We start from the raw sequence: 12,819 nt of genomic DNA, 5'->3' as shown, positions 1-12,819 counted from the left end.
GGTGTTCCATTTATGCTACCGAAATTAGTGTCCAACAGAATTAAATATCTAGAGATTGTTAGGAAGCTTAGTATGTCAAATGCAAAGCATTTAAGTGGTGCACACAAGCAGGTATTTATGCCTGGCACTTTACATTTCAGAGATTTCACCATTGTGTCTACCAAGGCATATGAAACAATTGAAAAGAAGTTGGTAGAGGAGTACAATCTGTATGGACACCAAGCTCGGAAGAATTATGATCCAGAAGGATATATTCATCACTGCAGGAAGAGCCCGAACCTAGGAGAATATTTGCACATACCCATGGAGTCTAAGGATTTATTTAGGAACAAGGAGCGGGATGAGGCTAATGCAGTCTTAGAGGAGTTGAACAAAAAATTGGAAGAGCGGAAGTAGAGGCTTCAAGAACTAAAAGAAGAAGGAGACTCTAAGAGTGAGTCTGATGGAAATGTAACAATGTCTACCCTTCATGCACCTGAACTAGAGAAAAATGGCAGAGATCCAGGAGCAAGCTATGGTGAGACTCAACGCCAACACAAATGTGAGGATGGAAGAGCATGCAGATTTTGTTGCAGATGAAGTTTTTGTATAGTCCAAGGAGTTTAAGTCCTTCTTGTACCATTACAAAGGGAAAAGATTGAAGGAGAGCATCCCAAATGTCACCCCTGAGAATGAAGTAGAGATTCTAAAAAGATTGAAGGAAGACATCAATGTAGAGGTGGCTACAATGATACCACAGAGAGCGAGACAACTTCTCAATGAGGTAGGCATCATTTTGTTCCTAGGATGGGATTTAAGTGCCTCTTTCATTTTTGATAGTTTGTTGCACTTGGATAGAAAAGATGTAAAATTAGACATACAGGGAGTTGATGACATTTTTTATTGGATTAAGATATGATCCAAATGAAGAGGAAATGTTGCTTTGGGCCTTATACCCCCCAAATAAAAGACCCAAGATTATAGATGTAGATAAGGCATTTGAGCTTATGATGATGTTGAAAGTGGGAGAGGTTAACCCAATTGTCACTACAGATTTGGGGATTGACATTGCAAAATTGAATAAGGCCCAAATGCAGTGGGTGTTAAAGTAGGGTCAAAAATATAAAAATTTATATGAAGACTTGTTAAGGAGTCGTGGTCATGAAGTACCATAGATAACTTATACTAGTATGCAGTGGAAAAAGAAATATAAGGACCAAATGAAAGAAAATATAAAGTTGAGAAGGCAAATCAGGACTGCCAGGGTGGATGGTGCTTGTGTTTTGTTGACCAATAGGTTTGAGCATTTGTTGGAAGTTCTCAAGGAATTTTGGACTAATTGTCAGAAGACCTAGGATAATGTGTCTTCTCATGAAAGAATTTTTGAGAAGCTGAAAGAATTTTTGAAAGAGAAGAGTGTCGAGGAGAAAATTGTTGAGAAGATCCAGAGAAGGTTGAACACGCATAAGGCATTTGGTGTAGACATCAAGAGGGAATTTACCGATTGTAATGATATTGTCAGATATGGTATACCAGATATTGTGGATGAGGCAGAGCAGTTGAAGGACAAAGGGATTTGAATTGCAGAATGGAAGAATGTACTCAACACATCCCTTAATGTTTCCTAGGTAGATGTTTTGTATATGAAAGAGACAGGTGAGTAGATGGAGAGAATGGTTACCATGGAGATCATTGTCTGGGACACTGTATTCAACACCAACACTCACCAGGATAGCAAGTATTTGGAGCATATTTAGAAATGTAACACATTATGGGATGACCAAAATTGACTTCTTAGTTTATAATTCTGTTTTATGTCTGGCAGTTAGGCAGTTAGGTATTAGGTTTTAGTTAGGTTTAGTTTAACACAATGAAAGGGTGTGTCCTTTCACTTGAATCCTTTGGCTCACATATATGTAGTGAGTCATTTTTGTATCACAAAGGGAGAGACAATATTCTACCACTGGCTGGGCTACAAGTGTTATGTTTTAGAAAAGTCTAATAAGAATGAGGAGTTTATTTTGTGCAAACTGAATATATTGGAGTATTTGTAAGCTTATTTTTTTTGTACATTCTTATTCCAGAAGTTAATATACAAAATTTCATGCTTTATCTTCAGATTGTTATGTGTAATTTTGTGTTTGATGGAATCATATGTCCTCTTGATTAATCTTTTAGATTTGTTGTGATGTGCCATCACATGATGTTGTATTGAATGTTAAGTTGGGTTTTTATTGTTCATGCAACACATAATAAAACTTTCATAGTGATGGTCTTATAATTGTCTCTTGAGTTGATAGTGATTCTTGTCCACAAGGTTATTCATTAATGATCAGATAAAGGCATTGGTATGTTATTAATCTTTGCTGAATAAGTTTGTATGCATTAAGTCCTTATCAAAGAAACAAATCTTTGAATTTCTATCAGTACTGCTCTTTTTCATAATGGCTTAAAGTCCTAATAGTAATCTTTTACATAACACAACTATATTCACACTTATTTTATCAGTTTTAAAGGCATTCAATAAAAAGAACTTATGTTAGCATAGTTGCAGGAAAAGCTTTTTCCATCCCTACAATTGCTAATTCACTCAAAACAAACCTCTTTTGTTATTGAGAGTGTAAGGTACACCCACCCAGGTTTAGTGGAGCCTAAAGTGCAGAGGGATTTAGTCTTCGACCATCGCTGTTCGTTGGCCAAGGCTGATTAGATCAACTAAGGATTAGGCAAGTCTTTAGTTTTTCAATATGTGGTTTTGGGAACCAATAGAGCCTAAGCCCACTGGATCAAATGATTTGACAAGAGCCCAAATCTTGGAGAAAATCAGTGAGTTAGAAAATAAGCCAAAGGAGTCACAAGATCAGTCTTTTGTTAAGCAAAGAGAGATAGTTAGCTCAGTGCTAATCCAATTGAATGATAAGGTGGATAGTAGATTAAATAGCATTCATTCTTTATATTCTTTATTGTTTAATGTTATTCAAACTTTTGGTAGAGATAAGGAGCTTGCAATCCCTGTTTACAAAGTGGTTACAAAGGGGAAACGAGCTTATAATAATGGAAATGGCTTCCAAGTACCATGCTAAGAGGCCACCTACACTTCAACAAACCTATTTGTTGGTAAAGTCAATGCAGGAAGCCCAAATGCTGCAAGAAAATATAGAAAGGAAAATAAAGGAGTTGATGAGAAGTTTCAGTGAGCTAAATGAAACACTTCTGCCAGGTATTGAGAATGAAAGTGGGGAAATTAAGCCTTTAGAATTTTGGAAAGAAGAGGCAAAAAGAGTCATCAACACTCAAGTGGACTTGATTTGTGAAGATCTAGATATTGGCATGCTGGAGGACAACATGGACAAGATAATATGTACAAGAACATTTTTTGAATCTTTTGAAAGAGAGGTGAATCAAGTGGCAGTTAAGTATACTCCATATAGAGAAAAATTTGATGAGATTATGAATTTTTAATGACCATCAAATGAATAATATGGTTAATGGAGTAATACTTACTTAATGGAAGAATAAGGACAATAAATAGTTAGTTAGCTAACTGTGTGATGTGATAGTCTGGCAAGAGGTTTTGTTTCTTTGTAGCAAATATTTTTTGGATTTGAGCAACAATAAAGTGGGCCCATCTCAGATCTTCATCAACAACAACAAAAAGGGAAAAAGTGCATAAAGTGTCCAGATGAATCAGTTGTAGACCTTTTGTCTTGGTTGTGACATTCCTTAAGGGGAATATTTTGTAACAAAATTATGGGTAACCGGTCATTTTTGAGTGACAGGTGTCTCCTCTGGCCCACAACTTGTTTGCTCCCTTATTTTCTATAAAATGAAATTCAAGGCCAGGAGAAAGGGTTCTGAATTTGATTTTTGTACTGAGTTTTTCTAAGTCAGAGTCATAGGTCCCATATAGTATGTCTTAGGTGAAAAAGAGAAAATTGTAAAATTCTTTTGCAAAGCAAAATAGAATGACTCTTGTGTCATATTTTATGCAAGTTTTGAAGGACTGAAATTTATACTATTTTATGGTAGATATAGCATTTGAATAAATGAAATAGAATTCAATTTTATTTCTCTCTAGTGTATGATTTTACTATCTTTTGAATGAAAGTGAATCAAGGGTTTCTTTCGTTCAGTGCATTGTTGTGATGTATGTGATTTGTGTTTATGCTTTGATCCAAGGGATCAATTAAAATGCTTAAATGAAATTGTAGAGTGGTAGGGTTGTGCAAGGATTTTGATAAGTAGTTTGAGCTTGGATCATAGTTGAGATGCATTGTAAGGCAATATATTCTTAGATCGGTATGCTATCAGATAATTTCTGCTTTAATTCACTTTTTATTTCATGAATTTGACTGCCTAATGGAATAAGGCACTGGTCACAACTTGTTCAAAGCCTTTATAGTCAGTTTGTGCTCATTTTGTCTATATTTGTTACATAAATGTTTATTATCATAATACATTTCAATTTATGTATATTTATTGCACGCATATCCATCCCATGCTCCAATTAGGTTGAGGATCACTAAAGGATTTTTCATCCTTGAGAATTCTCCCTGTTGTTGAGCCTATATATGAGATTGTGTGCTTTGTTTTAGTGAACTTATGAGTATGGAACATAGATCATAAATTCATTAAGGGATCACCCTCCCGGGTTTTGCAGAGCCCAAAGTGTAGAAGGATTTGCAGATCCTTGTCATAGTTGGTCCAAGTCCTTGAAGATACTTATAATTGGAGTTGGCTTCTCCATAGATAATCTGAAGAATAAACTTGGTTTTTTCTCATTGTAGTGTAAACCCCATCTAGGGCACAAACAAATTGCATGTCGGCTCAAGAAAACTTGCACTGTATGAAGTGTGTACAAACTGTCGACTAGATCTAAACCCAAATACTAATGCAAACTAAAACAATTGATTACACATTACTAAAATTGCTAGACAAAACACTTGGACTGCAAAAACAATCACCAAGATCATTCCACATAATCCACATAAGGATTATCCAAGCAAGTTGGCCATTAACCCAAAAACTGATACTTAGAAGCTTCTAACTCACACATAAATTATTATCGGAGGCTAAAACTATGGAATAAGGTAATCGAAACATCCATAAACCTTCCTGTAGGTTTGCAACAAAAAATATCAACCTAAGAAGAAATACTAGCCAAAATACTGAACTTTGTCAGATGCTCTGTTCTAAGCTTGTCGAACTTGAACCAATCTCCAATCTAACTTTTGGTATAATCTAATACAATAATATGGATGGGTACACTAACTTGGGTTTCCATCAATGACAACATTGAATGACCTATGCAATGTCTCTTAACAACAATCTCCCCCTTTTGCATTGATGGCAACACTTACTGAAAAATGATTATGTTGGAATCAGTACCAAATATGAATATACACTACGAAACTCAAAAACACAAAAATTGAAACTCTCCTTGAGATGAATATTACATTTTTCATTGCCCTACACTCCCCCTTTCATATCAATGGTAAAGACGGGGTTCCACATACCAAAATTTTGTACAAAAATCTTATAAACAGGTCGCATGTGTACAAACAAACTCCTCTAACTTACATGAACTTAAATACATCTGCAAAAATGTTTTTCAGTAAAAACTCAAGTCACTATCCTGACCTTTCTTGATATTATCCAAAATTAAAATGTGACCACTAAAAATTTATGCTTGCATCTCTGCCATTTGAAGATCTATCAATTCATCGATAACCATGGCATTTTGAGCTTCATTCAAACCACCGAGCATTGTTTCCATCTCAGGACCAATTAGACCTCAAAGCTCACCAACTCTACCAACAACCTTGTCCTTAACATGGATTAAGTTCTTAACTGGCAGACAAGTGGTGGCATATTCATTTTTTAGTCAAAGTATGCGAGGGGTTTGTTGGATAAGTTCAAGATGACAAATTACAAACCTTCATCTACACCTATGGAGAAAGGGCTGAAAGCTTGAAACTATAAGCCAAATCAGATTCACCAGTGGTGAATGAGTTAACTTATAGGTAACTAGTTGGCAGCCTCATCTATCTTACAACTACTGGACCTAATCTAAGTTATGTCGTGAGCTAAATATCATGTTTCATGAAGGTAGAACATTGGGTTGCAGTGAAGTGTGTACTAAGATATGTGAAAGGGACACCTGACTTTGGCATTTTGTACAATAGAAGAAAAGATCCTCAGCTGATTGGTTTTACAGACTTAGATTGGGCAGATTTTGTTGATGATAGGAAGTCTACTTTTGGATATGTCTTCACTCTTGCTACAAGTGAAGTCGCATGGACTATTAAGAAGTAGCAAGCAATAGTTTTTGTCTCGATTGAAGTAGAATATTTGGGAACTGTTAAAACAACATGTGAGGCAGTATGGCTACAAAGGATGTTGTTTGACATGAAAATGTCTCAAGCAGGTCCTTCACCCTTGTTTTGTGACAATCAAGGGGTGCTAAAACTTGCCAAAAGTCTAGTCTTCCATGGGCAAACCAAAAATGTAGAGCTTCATTGTCATTTTATCAGATAGCTTGTTGAAGATGGAGTTGTATTCTTGAGGACTAGACTACAAATATCCTAATCAAGTCTCTGAACCTAGAAAAGATTGTAAAATTTAGGGGGCAACTTGGTGTAGTGAATGACCATCAAGGGAGGGTATTTAAGTAATTAATGTTATATTTAAAGGCTATTTATATTAGTTTAGTATCTTTCTACTTCTGCTCTTTAGTTTATGATTACTTCTTATAGAAACATTGTTATCTAATTTATTTATTTAAGGAGTCTTTTGTCTCCTTGTTTAATCAAATACCAATTTACTATTTCATTATGTGATGCTAAAAATGTGGTATATAATAAAGGTATACACATATAATGAGACAATAAAACATAATGGAAAGCTTAATTGAAAAATAAATTAAAGATTGCAAACCATTAAGCCTTCCTTGGAATGTCCCATTTTCCTCTATTCTTGAGGACCTTGAAGGTGTTGGATTGATTGGCTCTTAGTGGAGCAATGACCTCCAAAGTGGCAACTCAAGAGTTGAGTAGCTACTTGATCATGATTGATTATGCAAATGATATGAAATGCAATGCTATGATTAATCCAAAATGCTAAATGCTAGATAATTGAAATGAAAATTCCTATAGTAATGCTGCTAAAACTATGAATAAAAAGGATCCTTATTGCTCCAAAATGGAGGATATTTATAGGAATTCCAAGGCCAAAGCTGAGGTGGCACTAATCAATGGTCCAAATCTGATATGAAGATATCAAGGGCCAAGATTGAGAAAGTTGGAGAAGATGTTGGAGGAAGGGACATTTGTCATCTCTATGGTGACAAGTGTCAAGGAGCCTTTCTCATGAGAGGGCAAGTGTCCAAGGGGGGAGACATATGGCAAAAGTGTCATGTGTCTCAAGGGGAGAATATCCACACCATAGGAGGTTAGGATAAGGAGGTTAGAATGTGCAAGATAGGATAGGGTTAGTTAAACCCAGGGTTAGGTGGCTAGAAGTTAGGAAGCATGTGGGTAAATTGAATTTAAAAATTCAAATAATAGGAAAATACTAATTAACTTTCAACAACTCATAGATTGGTTTGTTTTAATTAATAAGGGGATTAGAAGAAATGAATTATATGGGGGAAATTAATTAATTTAGAATTAATTAATCAAAGGGGGATATGAAATGAACTATATAAATAAATTATGTATATTTATTTACTAGTAGATGAATAGAGAAATTAATCAAATTGCTTATGAATTCAATCAAATTGGGAAGGGGGATTAATTAAATAATTGCTTATTCAATTAGTTATCTTTAAACTATTTTTAGGTGTATACATTTTGCCCCTCTTTGAAGCAAGGTGTGATGATGCGTTGATTCATAGAATAATCTCATTTTGATGATAGTGATGTGATATTGGTTCGATAGGATGCCCCAGACATTGATTGATAAATTGTGGTACGATGATGCCCCCTTGGGAGATCAATTGAGATAATGACCTTTGGAGTGTTTGGATCATTGTGAAATTGATTTCCCGATTAGAAATAATTTGACTTATGTAACATCGATTGATGAAAGTGCGAGTTCTTTGATCACAATGGTGTGGTTCTTGATGTGATGATTGATAAAGCTTGATTGAATTGATAAGATTTATTAGATGGATAAGATCAAGATTTAGTTTGGTTTTGGGAATGATACCTCCTATATAAGACAAACATGATCAAAGTGTCTGGTTTTAGGAATGATATATCCTGTATAAGACTTGATCAGAATGTCTGGTTCTAGGAAAGATACATCCTGTATAAGATATGATAGAATAGATTAGATGAGATTGATTGATAGAATTGATAAGATTGATTGGATAAAGAACTGACAGTTTGTTGATATCATGTTGCAGGAAGATGCATATATGCTGATGTGGGTTCATTTGAGGGGGTAGCATAAGATTTACATTAGGTTGACAATATCTGGAGAGAGATGAGTCATCATTCTGATTGTGTAGGCACCTATGATGATACATTGATAATTCCTGTGATAGATTTGGCCTTGGATAAGATGAACTTTTGTGATCCTATGCAAGAATGAAATGCAAGCTAAATACAAATGCAATGCGGTGATCAGACCGGTCATGTGGTCATTGCTTTGTTTCATCATTGAGCCTTTAAAATGTGGGAAGTGAGTGTAAACATCAATGGTATAATTGAACCATATTGACTTAAGCACTACTTTCCTGGGTTTTGATATTGCAAGTTAGCACAAGCATCGAGGTATAATTGAACTAAGATGACCTAAGTGTTGCTTGTGTAAAATAGACACTATTAACCATTTCTATATGCAAGTCCAAAATGTCTTCTATGATACTCAGATGATTATGTCCTGAGACAACTTTTCACATATTAACAATTAATTTACAGATAGTAGACAAGAAAAATAGCATCTTCCTTCCTTGTTCCTCTAGTCAAAGACATGCTAGAGTCACTCAGAAATCATGATAAAATAGTTGAACCATTATTGTCAATGTTGGTATTTTGGTATGATTTTGTCATTGATGTCAACACCTACTAAACACTTATCAACTCTGGCACTTTGGAGAATCAACAACATTCACCGGCAAGCAAGTAACTATTGCATAGTTACTGGTATCTGCTACACTTGCAAGATATAATGATCACCGACACTTGGAATGATATGGAAGACACATGGTTATGTTGAAGACATAGTTTGGACATCTTATCCTAGAGTTTTGTTCATTGGTATATTCATAGCTGCATATTTTCTGTTACTAGCAAATAGGTCAAGGGTTACAGCGGCAGGTTTATCTTTTCTAGATCAACATGGCACGCTATGGAGATGATTAATTATTGTTGTAAATGCATCAAGCCGACATGTTCAATTGGTTATTCCATTAGATATTATATTGTTTGTAAAATGTTTTTATTGTAATATCTTGTAGAGCCAACCTACTAAAATTAATCTTAGGTTATGGTGTAAATGTAAGATTTTATTTGTAAGATCAAATGTGGAATGCGAAAAAGGATTGTGTGAAGCTATATGCGAGATTAAGCAGAGCTATACACCCAGACATCATTTGAAGGTGAAGCTAGGTTTTTATGAAAGCATATCAGCATTACACTGGTACTGAATCCAGCATATGAAGATGCTATTTTGTGTAGTACATTCTTATTGGATTTAACCATCCAATTGTAGTCAGTGTGACTCCCATTTTGTGATTGAGCAGTGAGCTCTAGGCACTTGGCCTTTCTGCATGTGCAGACCTCATTTATGTACACTTACTATTTGCAGTAGTATCATCTGATTGTGGGTAAGGTTTCCCACCATGGTTTTTCTCCTTACAGGGTTTCCACATACAAATATTGGTGTTATGTGTTGTGGATGACTTTGTATTTATGTTTCATGCACTAATCCTTACTGATATAGCAATTAACTATTAAAACTATCTACCGGCATATTGAACTGGTTTACCAATATTAAGCATTAAGTTGGTTAAAATATTTTTGGTTTAAATTTATTTGACAACTGATTCAACCCCCCCCCCCCTCAGTTGTCTCTGGGACCTAACAATTGGTATCAAAGATTAGTCCTCTTTTGCAGAAGTTTAACAGCTTGAGGAGATCCAATATCTAATAACTATTTCAAGAAGGACAGTCCTAAACTTGATGGAACCAACTATGGCATATGGAAGATAAGAATGGAGACACATCTAAATTGCATTGGAAAAGACATCTAGGAAGTTACAAACAATGGTTATACAACTATTATACAAGGTCAGCCTAGTCCAGCCAACTCGACAAAAGATGAGGAAAATGATTGCAAAGCAAGAGAAGCACTTTTGAGCGCATTATCAAATCAACAAATCATGGGACTATCAGATAGGTCTACTGCTAAAGCTATTTGGGATCATTTGGAAACACTGAATGAAGGATATTCCACAGTCAAAATTGCAAAACTTGAAAGCTTCCGAGTCAGGTATGAACATCTGAAAATGGAAGAAGATGAAAGGATTTCTGCTTTTATGGAAAGAGTAAATGAAATTGTTTTGGGTATTAAATGTTGTAGAGGAACCTTAAGTGAGGATGAAATTGTTTCAAAAGTTTTAAGAGGATTGCCACCGGCATACAAAATGAAAGTCACTACTATAAATGAGTTAAGAACAATGCCTAATACATCAGTTACTAGGGATACATTGATTGGAAAACTTTCAGCCTTTGAAATTGAAGAATTTGGTCCTATTGCTACTATAAAGACAGATTTGGCCTTTAAAGCATCAACATCATCTGCTCTATCATTTGACAAATCTGATTGGAAATCCTTTTATGCAAGAGAACTTGAAGAAAGTAGGAAAGAAAATGAAGAAAATGAAGAACTTGAAGCACTATTTGCAAGGAAAATACCTAAAGGTCCAGTTGGAAGTAAGTATGAAGGTAAAGCACCCTTTAAATGTTTTAACTGCAATAAGATTGGTCATATGGCTTCAAGATGCCCTGATAGACATGCTAGACTAAGAGAAGAAGCTAGAAGAACATACAATCCTAATCCTAAATATCAGAGATACAAATTTAAGAAGAATAAAGACAAATCTTGTTACATTGTTGATGAAGGTGTGACTGATGATTCTGATGAAGATCTGGTAGACAATGGATGGGTTTTTGTTGCTATAATAGAAGATCAACCAGCACCTATTGCTCAATCGGTAGTACAGGCCCTGGCAGCTAAAGTTGAAGTAAAGGATGAATGGATCATTGATTAAGGATGCTCACATCATATGACAGGAGACAAAGGTAAATTATTGAACTTTCAAGAATACAATGGAGGCTTAGTGAGATTTGGAGATGACAAAGCTTGTTCAATCAAAGGTAAGGGTACAATATCTCTTGATGGTAAGCATAACACTGACAATGTTTACTATGTTGAAGGATTAAAGCATAATCTTTTGAGTGTTGGTCAATTAGTTGAGAAAGGATTTCAGTTACAATTCAAAAATGGAAAATGCAAAATCATGAATAGAACTGGTTTAGAAATTGCAACCGGTAATCAGACTAGAAGTAATATCTTTCATTTGAATAATAATGAAAAGACATGCTTAATTGTACATATAGATGAAAGTTGGTTATGGCATAAGAGACTCTGTCATGTAAACTTTGATTGCATGGTAAAGATCAGTACTACTAAGGAAGTTAGAGATTTACCTAAAATTATCAAACCTCAGAATATAGTATGTAAGGAATGTCAATTTGGAAAACAAGTTAAAGCTAGTTTCAAAAGTATTCTAGAAAAATCCAATAATGCTCTTGATTTGATTCATACTGATTTATGTGGTCTAGCTAGAACTAAAATCTTAAAAGGTGATAGATATTTCATGCTAATTATTGATGACTATTCTAGAATGTGTTGGGTTACTTTTCTCAGAGAAAAATCAGAAGCACTTGGAAAGTTCAAACTATTCAAAGCAATGGTAGAAAATGAAACCGGTAAGAAAATCAAATGTTTAAGATCAGATCAAGGAGGTGAATTTACATCTAAGGAATTTAATACATTCTCTGAAGTGAATGGAATCAAAAGACAACTATCAGCACCTCGAAGACCACAACAAAATGGAGTTGTTGAAAGGAAAAATAGAACTATCTTGGATGTAGCAAGAAGTATGTTATCAGAAGCAAACCTACCACATGTATATTGGAGAGAAGCAGTTAGTACAATGGTCTATATATTTAACAAAGTTCACATCAAAGGTGAAACCAGTAAGACCCCTCATGAACTATGGTTTGGTATACTCCTACTCTTAAGTATTTCAGAATTTTTGGAAGTAAATGCTATATCAGAAGAGATGAGTATATTGGAAAATTTGATCCTAGAAGTGATGAAGGAATATTTTTTGGTTATTCATCTAAAAGCAAGGCATATAGATGTTTTAGCAAGAGATTGCAGAAAATTGTTGAAAGTACAAATGTAAAAATTGATGAACAATTCAGAGGAACTTCAAGGTATATAGACTCTGAACCGGCAACAGAAATTTTGACAAATGAACCTACTCTAAATCCACTGGTACAGAATGAAGATCCAGTTACCTTGATATCATCTAAGGATTCCATAGTAATTGAGGAACAACAACAAACAAAGACACCCCGGTATGTAAGATTGAATCATTATGAAGATCCGATAATTGGAAACAAGTTTAAAGGAGTTATGACAAGAGGAAGATTGGAAAATGAAGAGGTATGTCTTATTTCTCAAATTGAACCATCATCTGTTAATGAGGCATGCGAAGATAAATTTTGGATTAAAGCTATGGAAGAAGAATTAGAACAAATT

The 12,819-nt window shown here is 34.8% G+C and overlaps 1 protein-coding gene across 1 annotated transcript in view; it reads left to right on the top strand.

The window, feature by feature from the left end:
- Nucleotides 1-490: 490 nt before the first annotated feature.
- Nucleotides 491-12,819, top strand: part of LOC131858412 (uncharacterized) — a 56,289-nt gene continuing 43,960 nt past the window's right edge. The window contains exon 1 of the mRNA XM_059211646.1: nucleotides 491-586. Within this exon, the coding sequence (XP_059067629.1) occupies nucleotides 491-586 (96 nt within the window). The remainder of the gene's footprint in view (nucleotides 587-12,819) is intronic.

The sequence above is a fragment of the Cryptomeria japonica genome, chromosome 9 (genome assembly GCF_030272615.1).
Source record: "Cryptomeria japonica chromosome 9, Sugi_1.0, whole genome shotgun sequence".
Taxonomy (NCBI): Eukaryota; Viridiplantae; Streptophyta; class Pinopsida; order Cupressales; family Cupressaceae; genus Cryptomeria; species Cryptomeria japonica.
This window is presented reverse-complemented; position numbering and strand designations above follow the sequence as displayed.